Raw genomic sequence first — 16403 nt, forward strand, 5'->3', positions numbered from 1 at the left:
GCTACAAATACAGCTCTTTACACCATGAGTCTGCTGCTTGATTCCCTTGTAGAATTTAATCTATACCAGCCACACACTTTTTAAATAACTGACAATCTTGAATAGGAGATGTCTAATCTATCATGTCTTCCCATATACATTTTAACATTTTCTTTAACGTTTATTCAAGCCTTCCCCCACCCCTTTAAGGATCACTTGATTGATGTGTGAAAAAAACCTGGCCATGAGGATTCCATCACACATGGAATCCCTTAGTACTTATACAAATGGGGCTTTCTTATCTCAGAAATCTGATTGTACTTGGCAAACTATGTGTAATAGAAACCATTCCTTCAACAAGAGACAACCAAAACAACATCCTGCTTGTGTCATCGCTATTAGTATTCAAAAGTGTGAATTAGCCCCAACCAGCAACCCAGGCTTGGCAAGAGCCGCTCATGAAATCAGACCGTGGAGACAGGGAATGTGGAAAAGTAAAGGGATTCCAGAAGCATGCACTGCTTCAGGCACTGTGTGAGCTCATTCAGCTCACTGGGGCACGGTAGGTCCAGGGTAAGAGCACATGGACTTGTCCAGTAAAGAAGAGGAATAGGCAGCTGCTCTGGCAGCTTCAGTGAAGTTGGAAACTAGAGCCTGGCACAGCACAGAATAGAGATGGTCTGAAGAGTGAGCCAAAAGAAAGGACACTCCCAAAATCAAATCTCTAAATGCTACCTGCCATATCTAACTACCCACACTTGACATTTTATGTAAGGGTAAGGTTCTGAGAATAATGCTTCCACAGTCTTACCCCACTGGGAACTCTTTGACTGAGCTGTAATAATAACTGGCAAGATATGTCTCTGGGCTCAATAGTGGCATGAACATTATGGGGGTAACCAAGTGTTTTCTGGTCCAGTCCACAGGAGAAAGTTCATAGCTCTTATTGTTAATCTAACCAAGAACCTATAGCTGGAGAATTCAGAGGCCCTAAAGGTGAAGCCAACTGCTATGACCTTCTAGTCTCTCTATAGCCATAGATTAGTGCAGCGCTCAGCCCACATCAGAGAACAATCTTTGTTTAGTGTGCTGTAGTTAATAAAGAGATCCACAGCTGGTCAGAACTCAGAGAGCAAGTGTGGGTGGAGGTCTCACCAATACATGGAACATTTATATCACACTCCCCATCCACAAAGTGTGGAAAGAAAGACCGTACAAGCCATGAGTCAGGGAGGACTGCAGCCACACGGTGTCTTCTGGACATGACAGGGCTGCTGCATAAATGAACCCACAGCAGCTGTGGTTGTCTGCACAAGACAAACCAGTCAGCATTCCAGCAGGAAGGTGGACATGGGCCCCAACCTCCAGCGAAGAGCCTATGGACAGGTGAAGGTGCTAGAGAAGGGAGAATCAGCTTTATGAGTGTGGTCTCTAGTAGCTGAGCGTGCTCCAGTGGATGGCCTGACACCCATGAGTCTACAGGCAGCAATGACTGAGCTCAGCAGGTTGTGAAGAAGAGAAGAGGAGGAGTAGAAGGGAGAGGAGGATGTGGGGGATAAAAAGAAATAATGAAGTTGGGAGGGTGACATAAAGGGAAGGATGGTAGGAATGGGGGGATGAATATGATAAAAACCCATTATATAAAATTCACAAACATACTTACTCTCAAAATATAAAAGTGCTATAGAACAAAATAATAATGTGCCTATACTATCAGAAAGTAACATATAAATGGAACCAATTGTTTTCATAATATATATGTATGTACATATATGTGTATATATGTATGTATATTCCTAAATGTGCACACAAACACACCTACACACATATGAATGTAACAATTAATGAAAAAAGAGGGTACCAATTTGAAAAAGGGAGAAGTAGAGTTTTATGAGAGGATGAAGAGAGAGGACACAGAAGGGAGAATTATGTAATTATAATCTCAAAAAAAAAATAAATAAAGGGTAATAACAATAATGGTTCCTGAGATAACATCACTTGGGCTTTCAGTTCTGCTATTTTGCTAAGCCTGTTTTACTTTGTTACCCAAACCAGATAAGGACATATGCATATAAACACACATGCACACACATATTCCAAAATAATTAAAGGTTAACCTTTCTGATGAATAACAATGCAAAAATTCTCAATAAAATACTTGCAAACAAAATTCAATTATCACATTAAAAAGATCATTCACAACACTCAAGTTGGACTTAATCATAAAGGTGGTTCAACATATGCAAAATAGTAAATGTAACACATCACTTAAGAGGATTCAAAGAAAAAATATATCATCTCAATAGTTTCCAAAAAGCCTTACACATTCTCCATAATGCAAGTTCTGAAGAAATCAATCAGAGACATGTATCTCAGATAATAAGGGATATACAAATAAGGCAATAGGTAATATCATATCAAACAGGTAAAAACAAAGTATTTCTGATGAAATCAGGTATGAAACAATGGTGTCCACTTTCTCTATTGTTATTCAACACAATGCTAAAAGTCTTGAACAATGAGAGAGAAAAGTTCATCTATACCTGGAGACAATATGGTCCTACACACAAGATCCCATAAAAATGCACAGAAAGGTTTTAGCACTGATAAACAATTTCAGCAAGCAGCAGGATCCAATACCAACAAATAGAAAACAGTAATTTTCCATCTCCCCTTAATAAGCTTGCCAATAAACAGGCCAGGAAAACAATCTCACAAGATCTTAAAAAAGAAATTAAATACTGGGGAGTAAATCTAACCAAAGAAGTGAAAGACATCTTCAATGAAAAGTTTTAAATGGTGAGGAAAGAAATTGAAGAAGACATCAGAAAGACCTCCCATTCTCATGAGTGAACAGGGTATCATCAAACTGCCTATATTTCCACAAGCAATCTACAGATTCAATACATTCTACATCAAAATTCCAATGAGATTATATATATTTTTATATATAAAATATATTATATTGTATATATTATTTGTATATAAATACAAATATAATTAATATGTATATCTGTATAAATATATAAATACAATTAATATATTAATTGTGTATATATATACACAATTAATATATTAATTGTATATTAATATATTAATTGTATATATATATACAATTAATTGTGTATATATATATACACAATTGTATATATATATATATATATATATATATATATATATATATGGGCATATACCCAAAGAACTCTAAGGCAAATACCAAAGAACTACTTGGATATCAATGGTTAGTGCAGCAATGTCTACAATAGCCAAGTTACAGAATAAGCCTAAGTGTATGTCAACAAAAAGAATAACTGTGATATACAAATGGATCTGTGTTCATCCATACAGAATGAAATGTTGTTGCTGTTTTCTGGAAAATGGGTACAGTTGGACATTGTTATATAAGTGAAATAAGGCAGACCCAGCAAAACGTCTCATTTCTGGATCTTTGACTTTAGATACAAACATAAAATTTTGTGTATGGAAAAGTATATGATCACTGTGACTATGAATGTGTATCCATAAAAACTTTTAATACGCAAAAAGTAGTAAAAGAAAAACATATTATCTATAAGAAAATCACAAATATGGTACTTCTGCCTCTTATGACATAACCAAGTGAATTTTTGATTTTACTTTCTATCTACATGCACATTACATTCATCCACAGTGGTATTCTTACTTCTTTTATTCCCAGCTGTGCCCATTTGTATCTTTCCCCTTTTATTTCTTCACTCAGCCTAGCTTCAGCCAATTTTGATAGTATTTCTAAACAGTCCTTGGGGTTGGACAGATTTTTCTGTATTTCTCAGCACATAATCATTCACTGTGTGCTCCTCTCTATTTTTCCTTCCACTTCCATGGCTACATGCCTGCTTTACTTTGACTCTGTTCTTAAAGTGAAGTAGTACGTGGTAGCTTAAGAATTTTCTTACCATCTGCTTTGATACACTGCTAGATAGAGTCTTTCAGAGGCCCTCTATGGTAGGCTCCTGTCCTGTTTCTTGTTTTCTCCTACTTCCAATGTCTATCCCATTTGTTTTTCTAAGTGAGGATTGATCATCTTACCAGGGGTCCTCCTTCTTGTTTAGCTTCTTTAGGTGTACAGATTTTAGTATGTTTATCCTCTCAAAGACTCTTCCTAGCAGTGTATCAAAGCAGATGCTGAGACTTATAACCAAACCTTGGGCAGAGTGCAGAGAACCATATGAAAGAAGGGGGAGTTAGTAAGACCTGGAGAAGACAGGAGCTCCACAAGGACACAATATACCTGGGCACAGGGGTCATTTCTGAAACTGACACTCCAACCAAGGCCCATGCATGGGTATAACCTAGAACCCCCCTGCTCAGACATAGCCCATGGCAGTTCAGCATCCAAGGTGATTTTCCTAGTAAGGGGAAGAGGGACTGTCTCTGCCATGAACTCAGTGACTGGCTCTTTGACCTCACCCTCACCCTGAGACCACAGAGAAGGACACTGCAGCCAGTCCTGATGAGACCTGATAAACTAGAGTCAGGTGGAAGGGGAGAAGGACCTCCCCTACCAGAGGACTTAGAGAGGGGCAGGGAGGAGATAAGGGAGAGAGGGTGGGACTGGGAAGGAATGAGGGAGGGGGCCATGGCTGGGATACAAAGTAAATAACTTGTGATTAATATAAAAAAATAAAAATTATAATAAAAAATAAATATGCAATTTATAAAAAAAAGAATTTTCTCTTTGGACATAGGTGTTTTAAGCTATAAATTTTTCTTTACCTGAACTAAATAAATTTTGATGCATCATATATTTTTCTTTAAAACAGTTCAAAATATTTTCCTATTTTCTTTCTTTCATTGTCCTTGACTCATAAGTTATTTTTTTAAAGTCTGTTGTTTAATTTTCAAATATTTGAATGTTTCCCAGATTTATTTTGTCATTTATTTCTAATTTATGATAATGTGGCTCAAAGAACATACTTAGAATACTTTTATTCCTTTTAAATTTATTGAGACTGTTCTTGTGGCCAAGCATCGCGTCTGTCCTGGAGAATGTTCCGTGCCTGCTTGCAGTCATTGGGTGGGGTGACAAAAATCACCACCCAAGTGTCTAATTCACCCAAGTGGCACAATCAAAAGCAATGCAGCATGATGGAAAAATTTCCAGCTCATATGAAAATGAAATTTTCCCAAAGAAGATGAGACAAGACCTCTGCTCTGAAAAGAACTGAACTGATCTGTAAGATTAAAAGTAGCCACAACACAATCTAAGGTGCTCAAGCAGAACTCACTGATTAGAAAGTATTCAGTGTACAGATGTTTCTGTTTTTATATTCCTTCATGCACAGGCTTTGAGACTTCCATTTGTTGAGAATTATCAATAACCCAGTCCTTCGGATTGCTCAGCAACCTTCCATATTATTTATTAGCTCTTGTCCAGCCTTTCATTTGTTGAAAAGCATTTGAATTACTGAAGTTTGGGATATTTAAGAAGAAAGTCTCTGCCAATATTGTGCATAAATTCTTATTCACACCTGTTTTTATTTCTCTTCATTAAATACATAGAATACCTGCAAACAGCGGCTGGAGAGATGGTTTAGCCATTAAGAGCACTGGCTGATCTTCCAGAGGTCCTGAGTTCACTTCAGCAACCACATGGTGGCTCATAACCATCTAAAATAGAATTTGATACCCTCTTCTAAGAGCTCCAACTGTATCACATTTTTGTGAGCACTTGATATTGTCCGCTCATCTTCATCATTTGGCCATTCTATCTACAGAAGGATGACAACCATTCTTGTTTTGGTTTGCATCTCACTAGTGAGATGTTCAGCATATTTTCATGTGCTTAGTGGTCTTTAGCATATGTTCTCTGAGGTGTCTATTCAATTTTTTGCCTATTTTTTATTGGGCTATTTGTCTTCTTACTGTATTATATTGATGTCTTTCATGTTTTAGAGAAAAATTCTTTGAAATATAGAAGAAATTAAAATATTTTCTCCCACTCTCTAGCCTTCCATTTTGATATTTATTGGAGTCTTTCATAGAGCAAAACCTTTAATTTGGAGAAGTCAATGTGGGAGTTTCAATTTAAATTGAATTTCCACTTTTATTGCATTGTGGTGAACAATATGTCTTTTTTGATATGTCAAGTTTTTTAAAAAAAATGAAGTTCTGTGTATGGGCCACTGAATTTTGTAACTGATTTACAAGAGTAAAAATTTAATGTGCTGTCTCTACATGATAGAAAGTAGAAAATTTATCTGGTTCATGCTCCCCAGTCTAATAGAAAAAGAAATGTGAAAGTACCTGATGACTGTGATCTCTGTGTGCATCCCTAATACCTTTCCAACATGTGAGCCAAGCCATCCCGCCTTTGATCTACAAACACATGCCCTTTGGTCTAGTTTACTGACTTGTATTAATTTTAATTTGTATGATGCTTTATTACAGTCATCCTTTATTTCCCCTGAAAATTTTCGTCATCCGTTTAACAAAATTTTTGGTTAATTTTATTTTGGTCGTGTCTTTTCTAAAAACATATTTGTGGATTAAAGTCTATTAAAATTAACACTACTCATTAAGCAGAAAAAGTTAACCTATTAATGTTTATAACTACAACAAAAGCGAACTTTGTTGTAGTCTGGAGGTTGTAGAGGACGTTGCATTGTCCTCTGCTCCCATTCTTTGGCAATATTCCCTCTGTGGTTCTACAGTGTGCATCTTGATTTGTTTAATGCCTCTTTTTTGTTGAATAATACATAGGCTTAAGCCAGTATCTAACTTCAACAAAGGTTGGTGCAAAGGAACTTCCATATACAGTGTGTCAGGTTTTCAAGCAGGTTATCTGCTAACCTGAGACTACAGGTCATGGGTAAACATCAGAGCAGCAGCCACCTCTTAGCCAACCCCAGGTTGAAGGTGTCAGGTTATAACCAAAGAAGGCAACTGGCAAAGTGGTAAAGTACACCAAACAGGAAATAGCTGTTTGCAACTCCTGTCTTTTTCCTTATAAAAGCAACTCACTACATTATGAGACCAGGGTGCTGTGGGGATTCTGAACCATTTTTATTCCACCATGGTACCTAGTTCTACAATCTTTTTTTTTTTTTTAAACATGATCCAGTAAACTTTTCAAAGCTTAACTGGTCTCAATTGTTTTTTCTTTGTTTGTTTGTCTATTTTTCCCCCATCTACTTAAAATTTTAAAACACTAAGAGGCAATAAAAACATTATGAAAAGCGAGGCAGTAGTGGTGCACACCTTTAGTCCCAGCACTAGTGAGGCAGAGGCACGTGGATCTCTGTGATTTAGAGGGCAGCCTGGTCTAAAAAGCAAGTCTAGGACAGCCAAGGCTACACAGAGAAACCTTATCTCGAAAAACCAAAAACAAACAAAATAAAAAAAACCCAACCAAAATAACCAAACTACACTATGAAAGAAAGACAACATAATTTCTAATCAAGTTTTAATGTAAAAAACATTGAGTGTGTGAAAGATGGGAAGGAGTATATGGAAGTTAGAGGGTAAGTGTGGTGGTATTCTCTTCTTCCACCTTTATGTGGGTTCTAGGAATCAAACTTGTTTTCAGGCTTGAGTGTAATAGCAATTCTGGAAGTTTGCTTTCTTTAAACAGCACAGAAATATTATAAGACTATGTTTGTTTGTTTGTTTAATCCCAGGTGTGGGGATTTGGGACTGCTTTGGGCTGTCTGCAGCAGCTGACTATGATTTGTCTCTTGCTCTAGCAGAGGTGTGGTTTTGCCAGCTGCAAAGAGTTTCTGTGATTGTGTACTGTTTAGAATTCTATGGACTTTTCAGAGAGTATATAAATGCTAGTTCCCTGAGAGGTAGAGTGGGTTGTTGGTTACAGTTTGTTGAATAGTCATGTCTGAAGAAGAAGAGGAGGAGAAGAAGGAGAAGGAGGAGGAAAAAGAAGGAGGAAGAAAAGAGGAGAAAGAAGAAGGATGAAGAAGAAGGAGGAGGAGGAGGAAGAAAAAGAAGGAGGAAGAAAAGAGGAGAAAGAAGAAGAAGGATGAAGAAGGAGGAGGAGGAGGAAGAGGAGGAGGAGAAGAAGAAGGAGAAGGAGAAGAAGAAGAAGAAGAAAAGAAGGAGAAGAAGAAGAAGAAGAAGAAGAAGAAGAAGAAGAAGAAGAAGAAGAAGAAGAAATAATTAAATACCTTAATGGATAATTTGCTCCAAGAATGCCCCTAATCAGGAGGAAGTACTCGAATAATAACATCACCCCCTTCCTGATCCCTGACTTTATTCAGAGATCTCTTTCCTTTCTTCCCTATCCTTTTTTTCTCTTATATCTAGTGTTAGGGGGTTGAAAGGGTGGAAGAAAAATGGTGGAGAAGGGTGGAAGAAAGAAAAACCCACCAAGTATCTAATGACAGTCACGCTTGAGCTGTCTGCTGCCCCCTCAGGCTTTTGTTTTCTTTTCAACAGGATCTCTTATGCTGCACTGGCTGTCAGGAATTCACTGTATAGTCTCAAAATCACAGAGATTCACCTGTCTCTGTCTCCAGAACACTGGGTTTAAAGCTATGTGCCACTATACCCAGCTTCAGATTTCAAGATTACTTTAAGCTATGCTTCTCTGGTTTTAGGAATCTTATGAGTTTCACATATTAGTGACAGTCTTACATACTTTGCTCTTCTCACTAGCCATAAACCTCTTCTTTTCGCCACTGCTATGCTGATGCCCAAACTCACCATCTCAGTGAGGCTAGCCAGTGCTGGACCAGTAAACTATTTCTCCTAGCCCTATGAATCTATCTGTTAACCTTTGTTAGCTTAATGCAGAGACTGCATTTTAATTTGTTAATGAGAGTAAAGAATCTATTCATGTCTGTCTGTCTTGTGTGCACATGAGGTGTGCATATGGGTGCACATGCAAGTAGAGACTAGCCGGATGACATCAGGTATCTTTCTCAGTCAATTCCCACCTACATTTTTTTCTTATTATTGTATTTATGTGGATGCTTTACCTGCCTTTATGCCTCTATGCGACATATGTACAGTGTCCTCAGAGGCCAGAACAGGGTGTCGGATTTTCTGGAACTGGAATTATAGCCAATTGTGAGCTGCCATGTGGGATCTGGGAATAGAACCCAGCCAATGTTCTTAGAGGCTAAGCCATCTCTCTTTTATTTTTTTCTTGTTTATTGGATGTTAACCGAGGAACACCCATATGATTTTTTACATCAATAAATCTTCTTTCTTTATCTCTTATTTTTTATACTTAAATTCTTATTTTTTTATTATTTTGTTACAGTTTATTAACTTTGTATCCCAGCTGTATCCCCCTCTCTCATTCCCTCCCAAGCCCACCCTCACTCCCTCATCTTCTCCCTGCCCCTTTCCAAGTCCACTGATAGGGGAGGTCCTCCTCCCCTTTCATCTGACCCTAGCTTATCAGGTATCTTCAGGCCTGGCTGTAAAGTCCTCCTCTGTGGCCTAGCAGGGCTGCTCCTCCCTCGGGGGAAGGGGAGAGGTAAAAAAGCCAGTCATTGAGTTCATGTCAGAAATAGTACCTGTTCCCCTTACTAGGGAACCCACCTGGATACTGGCTTTAGCTTTTAAGACAGGGTCTCTCACTGAGTCTAGAGCTCACCAACTCAACCAGCTTGTTTGGCCTGCAAGCTCTAGGGATTGGCTGTCTCTGTCTCCTTCCTATGCCTGGTCACTGTGCTAGAAGTACAGAAGTGTGAGACCTTGCATGGCTTCTCCATGGTTGACACGGGTTCAGACGTAGGACTTTAGGCCTGTGTGGCAAGCACTTCACAGTCATTTCCTAGCTCGTTCAATTTCTTAAATTTGTATTTTTATAACATATATACCTTCTTTTTGGAAAATCAATTCCTTCATGTTCTTTTTTATAATAAGATTTTTTTAGTATCATTTAAATTCATTTCTACTTTAATAGATCTTTGTTTGATGCAGCTTTTATATGATGGTATTCCTATGTATGGGAAGCTTGTGTTTAATGTCTAGATAAATGTCTTCATGGAATGTTTTTAGAGAAAATTAAGGTAGGTGTGTATGTGCGCGTGTGCATGTGTGCATGTGTGTGTACTTTTTCTGTTATCTTGTCAGCGAAAAATTCCTTGGTTATTGATTAAATTAAAATTCAATTTTATTTTTTTCTTCTCAAACTGTGAAACACTACTCTATTATCTTTCTAATTCCTTTACTAGTACTGTGAGGCCTAGAAAGCTATAGAACATTTATTTTACCCTGGAAGTTCAATTCTTTTCTATGATATACCGAAGTTTCATTATAATATTTTCTTCATTATAATATTTTTATATGTGGCCCATATAAAGGTACTATTTTTCTTACAGCTTCTCTGAATTCTTCCACAGGTAATTTTCAGAGTTGTGCTTTCACACTGTGAGTACTGAATGCAAAAACTGTACACTGGTTCTACAGCGTTCTCTGAGATTCTATTATTTGATGGTTTTGTTTTCTTAATCATCCAAGAAATGACCTTGTTAGTGTTAGGCCATCAGCTCTAAGTGCACATATTGACCCAAAGTTGAGCACAATAGCTTTTCTCAAAAACTTGTTCTACCAGCCTAGATACTACCAAACACCTTTTATTTAGCCTAAAATTCTTGGTTTAGATACTCGGCATGGAGCTTTCTTTTTTGATAATTTCTATATTTCTGTCATTTAAGCTTCAGAGAGCTTCCTATCAGCTCCATGAAATATCTGGGCCAGATATACATCCCAGGGCCAAATGGAACAGGAACTGAAATCCTCCCAACAGGGATGGAAAGTCTCTGCTGCCCTGCACAAATTCCCCAAAGAAAACAGAAAAACAGAGACCCCCCAACCCATACTTCCAATGTGAAATCCCATAAATCAGCCTTACTGGAAATCACAACCGAGAAAGGAATATCAAAACAAACAGTTTCAAACATAAAGCTTATAGGTGTTGTTCAAGGCCATTTTCAACATTCGCATGTGCTTGGTGCTCCTAAGGAAGAACCTGCAGCTGAGGCGGACACAACATTACTACAACATGCTGCTTCAGCCATTGTGCTGCCTAATTTTTATGTCAACTTGACATGACCCAGAATCATTCAGAGAGGGAACCACAGTTGAGAAAATTCGTCCCTAAGAATGGGCTGCAGGCAAGTCTGCGGGGTCGTTTTCTTAATTAATAATTGATGGGTGAGGGCCCAGCCCATTGTGCATGGGGCCACTCATCAGCTAGTGGTCCTTGGTGCTATTAAGAAGGTGGACTAAGCAAGCCATGAGGAGGAAGCCGATAAGCAGCACTCCTCCATGGCTTCTGCATCGGTTCCTATGCTATTTGAATTCCTGCTCAGAACCTTCAAGGATTAATTGTGATGTAGAAGTATAAGCAAAATAAACCCTTTTTCCCCCCAAGTTGCTTTTGGTCATAGTGTTTTATCATAGCAACAGAAACCCTAATTATTACAGAAAGTACTGTAAAGTAATCTAAATGTACTTACTACAATAGCTGATTATTAATATATGGTCATTCTCATATATAAAATATGTTTAACATTAAAATATGCTAATTAAACAAAACACAAAAATAATAGTGTAATAGTAAATATAACAAGTCAAATGATAATAACAGATAGAAGCTTTTAGTACTTACATAATCTCTTCTTTTAAAAATTTATTTTTTGCGTTTTAGTCAGGGTCCTCTCTCCTGATTAGTTTCTTTAGATGTACAAATTTTAGTAGGTTTATCCTACGTTATATGTCTATATGAATGAGTATATACCATGTGTGTCTTTCTGCTTCTGGGACAGCTCACTCAGGATGATCCTTTCCAGGTCCCACCATTTACCTGCAAATTTCATGATTTCCTTATTTTTCATTGCTGAGTAATACTCCAATGTGTAGATGTACCACAATTTCTGTATCCATTCTTCAGTTGAGGGGCATCTGGGCTGTTTCCAGCTTCTGGCTATTACAAATAAAGCTGCTACAACCATGGTTGAGCAAATGTCCTTATTGTGTACTTGAGCCTCTTTTGGATATTATGCCTAGGAGTGGTATAGCTGGATCTTGAGGAAGCACTATTCCTTGTTGTCTGAGAAAGCGCCAGACTGCTTTCCAGAGTGGTTGTACAAGTTTACATTCCCACCAGCAGTGGAGGAGGGTTCCCCTTTCTCCACAACTTCTCCAGCATTTGTTGTCACTTGAGTGAGGACCCTGACTAAAACGCTCAATCCCCATCCTGAAAGGCAAAGAGGATGGACATCAGAAGAAGAAGAAAACAGGAAACAAGCTAGGAACCTGCCACAGAGGGCCTCTGAAAGGCTCTGCCCTGCAGACTATCAACGCAGATGCTAAGACTCATGGCCAACTGTTGGGCAGAGTGCATGGAATCTTATGTAAGAAGTGGGAAATAGTAAGATCTGGGAAGGACAGAAACTCCACAAGGAGAGCAACAGAACCAGAAAATTTGAACACAGGGGTATTTTCAGAGACTCATACTCCAACCAAGTACCAGGCATGGAGATAATCTAGAACCCCTGCACAGATGTAGCTCATGGCAGTTTAGTGTCCAAGTGGGTTACATAGTAATGGGAACAGGGACTGCCTCTGACATAATCTGATTGGCCTGCTCTTTGATCACCTCTCCCTAAGGGGGGAGCAGCCTTACCAGGCCACAGAGGATGACAATGCAGCCACTCCTGATGTGATCTGATAGACTAAGATCAGAAGGAAGGAGAGGAGGACCTCCCCTATCAGTGGACTTGGGGAGGAGCATGCATGAAGAAGGGGGAGAGAGGATGGGACTGGGAGGGAAGGAGGGAGGGGCTTATGGGGGGATACAAAGTGAATAAAGTGTAATTAATAAAATTAAAAAAATAGTTTTCAAAAAAAAATTATTCTTTGCTGGGCAGGTGTGGCATACACCTTTAATCCAGCATCCAGGAGGCAGAGGGAGTCAGATCTCTGTGAGTACGAGTACAGCCTGATATACACAACAAGTTCCAGAACAGCTAAGGCTATATAAAAAAACCCTGTACTGAAAAGCCAAAAAAAGAAAATTATTCTAGGAACATTTCATGCAGGTATAAAATTACATATTTTTTCAATAAACATTAATATATACTTAATATCCATATTATATTGACATTACATGTACATATAAATCGTAATGTTAATTTTTTTCTTATGTAATCAAAGGATTTTATTTTATACATAGATTATAAATGGGGATTATATATGAAATATAATATAAATTGAAATAATCTGCATAAAATTAGTTTCTTAGTTTCTATTATTTGTAAAATAATAAAGAAGTTGTCACAAGACAAAACAAAGACCTCGCAAAAACTTACAAGCCCTAGAAACAACCTATGTCCTCCTGAATTGCCCACTGAAAGATCGCTCATGACTGATCACTAAAATAGATTCAACCTGGTCAAGTTACATCCTTGTTTCACAGAAGTCAATATTTGGTGGTGGCTTTTCCTGGCAGGTTCATCCATCCCCCAGGCAATATACTTTGGTCATTACTACACTTCCTGAAGGGACTTTAGGACTTTTAAATGATCTTTCTGGCTTCAAAGGTGAATTAAGAGATTATATCCCATTTCATTCGCAACCTCTGACCCAACTGTATTGCTACTTTTGACACAACTTTCTTTTTCTCACTATAAATAGCCCTGGCTGGCCGGGAACCTGCAAGCCTGGAACTCATAACCATACCCAGTCCTTATATTTGATCACACACATTCATGTGGGCATGTGTCATGTAGTTACCTGTGAGGGTCTTGTGGAGGCAGGTGGAGTCCTTAAAGTTGGAACCACAGGCTGTGGTGAGCCAGGCCATGTGCATGGTGGGAAGAGAACTCTATAAAGCCAGTATGTGCTTCTGACTGCTGAGCCATCACTCCAGCACCAACAGCACTTTTAAAAACTGAAATGCTTCTGAAGATGATCATGCCTCACCTGCTCTTTCATGTCAGCATAGACCTTCTCGGAGTTCACTTCCACCTGCCGCTTAAACTCCTCCAGGGCGGCATCTGCCTGCTGGGCCTGCAACCTCTGAACTTCAGTCACACGGCTGAGCTGCTCCTCCTTCTCCCTACGGAGTTCATAAAGCTTCAGAATTACATAAGAAGGAGTTGAGGTGAGGAAAAGGAAAAGGCAAAAATCTAAAATTTTTAAATGTATTTTTTATAAATTAAAAAAAAAAAAACGAGGTTTCAATAAAAGAATAATAATTAGCTCTCTCGAACAAATTCAGATTGCATATCCTGATAGTCTATGAAACTTCTCTTTCAAAACTGACAATTGAGCAACCTCTCTGGAGGGAAAGAACAAAAACACAAAATATGTATTTTGATGAGGATGTAACTACATTCAAAGATTCCCCTGAGAACAATCTGTAGAAAACAATCTATTCCATCTATTGTTGAATAGATAAAGTGTGGCAAAGCTATACAATGGAATATTATTCAGACTTAAAAATTAGGAACATTTTTATATATACCATAACATGGAGATTATATATATATATCTGTATATATATATATAAACTTCAAAATATTAAGGCAAGTAAAAGAAGTCAGTCATGAAAAAATACGTGATTGATGTAAAAAAGAGAGAGAGAGAACTAAAAAGAAAACCTATATTCAAAGACTAGATTTGCTGTTGCTGGGGCCTAAGGGAATGTGGGAGAAGAGATTGGTCACCTAATGGATATGTGGTTTCCTTCTGAGTAATGAGCACGATAGGGAACTGAATCTAACAAATTATGCTCTTTAAACAAGTGCGTGTAGCTGCACACAGTGACTCACGCCTGTAATCCTAGCACTTGGTGAGGCAGAGGCAGGTGCATCTCTGTGTGTTCAAGGCTAGCCTGATCTATAAAGTGAGTCCAGGACAGCCAAGGCTACACAGAGAAACTCTGTCTCAGAAAACCAAAGCCAACCAACCCCCCCCCCAACAAAACAAGCGAGGTGAAGAGAATAGCGTATGGATTCTATTGTAGTTTTAAAATGAATGATGCCAGACCGAAAGACATGTGTATCATCAGTTGCCCTGCAGACGGTCAAGGTAGCACGACCATACACTAGTCTGAAGCTGCTTTACTAGTTCACTTGCCTAGACCCAACAGCCACCCATCCAGTCACACATTATACTGAAACCAGGCTGTCACAAAGCAACAGAACTCTTCACATGTTGACAGAAGAAAGAAAAATGAAGCCACTAATTTATAAATATGTTCAAGTTCTGAAGTTCTGACTAGGTTCTGTGCATTGGACAAAATATTTGTATGTATAATTTTTCATTTCTTGTCACAGTAAGCCCAACTAAGAGATACTATACCCTTTCTATCACAGAACAGAAAACTCATGCTTAGACTCATTTCCAAAATGATCCTCCCCGTGGGAGCTCGAGCCAGGACTCCATAGCTGGACATTGGTTCCAGAGCTCCTGCTGGTGGCTGCCTCACTGAGCTGCTTTCCTGATTAACAAGGCTCATCTTCCCTACTAGGTAAGTTCACACGCACACAAAACAGTGCCTATTACTAACTGTAACAATGACGGATGCTGGGAAATAGAGCAATTTAACTCATGTGAATCAATAGGTCAACTTTATCACAATGGGAAGAAAAGACCTTCCTGAACTCTGAACAGCATTCTTTTAAAAGGTGAGCAAAAAATCCTTGAGCTTTCTGGAGTTGCTCAGATGTGCGTTTATAAACATCCCTCTAAGATATATCATGCATAGCTTTCCCTGCTTCCAAACTGGAAAGGCTTTTCAAAGCCTGGGCGGCTAACAGACTGATAGAAAAACGTAGCATGAAGCTTTCATTTAAGCAGGGGCTCTCCAGTCGCTTTATACCCAGCATAGGCAGGGCTACTGCTCTCTCCAGATCCCATCACCACTCTACCTTCGTCTGCGCATGGCATATCTGTAACTAAGGAACCCTTCACACACAGGATGAATGAACATACCATGAATCTTCATTTTCATGTAAGGACCACCTGTTTCTACTTACCCCTTTAAATCCTCTACATCTTTCTTGTTAGACTCCCAGTAATAATCACTGCAGTACACACCCATGACAAACCAGTGTCTTCACTGGAATCCCTCTTCCTTTCCTTTATAATGACGGCCACCATTAGTACGCCCTATGGCGTTTAAGACAGCTCCAAGGCACGTGATAGCAAGCACGGGAACAAAGTCATTCTCATCAGGTAGCAGGCAGGTGCTGCCCACGGTTACTGCACTTTACAGCAACAGGGTACAGACGTCCAGAACTTTGAAAACTTTTCTTTCAGGCGCTCATTTTATTTAGTGTGTGTGCACGCGTGCAGACGCGCCCACCTGCATGAGCATGAGGACTGGTGGACTGTGTGTACGCGTGCACATGCTTATGCTGGGTGTGCACGTGAGAGCCAGAGGGCGACCTCAGTGTACTCAGACATCA

The 16403-nt window shown here is 38.8% G+C and overlaps 1 protein-coding gene across 6 annotated transcripts in view; it reads right to left on the reverse strand.

Moving 5' to 3' along the window:
* Cep112 (centrosomal protein 112) overlaps positions 1 to 16403 on the reverse strand; it is a 412140-nt gene that overhangs the window by 248632 nt on the left and 147105 nt on the right. For all 6 annotated transcript variants that reach the window (XM_060386504.1, XM_060386500.1, XM_060386502.1 and 3 more), the window contains one exon: positions 13912 to 14047. In XM_060386504.1, the coding sequence (XP_060242487.1) occupies positions 13912 to 14047 (136 nt within the window). The remainder of the gene's footprint in view (positions 1 to 13911; positions 14048 to 16403) is intronic.

The sequence above is a fragment of the Meriones unguiculatus genome, chromosome 7, assembly GCF_030254825.1.
Source record: "Meriones unguiculatus strain TT.TT164.6M chromosome 7, Bangor_MerUng_6.1, whole genome shotgun sequence".
Classification (NCBI taxonomy): Eukaryota; Metazoa; Chordata; class Mammalia; order Rodentia; family Muridae; genus Meriones; species Meriones unguiculatus.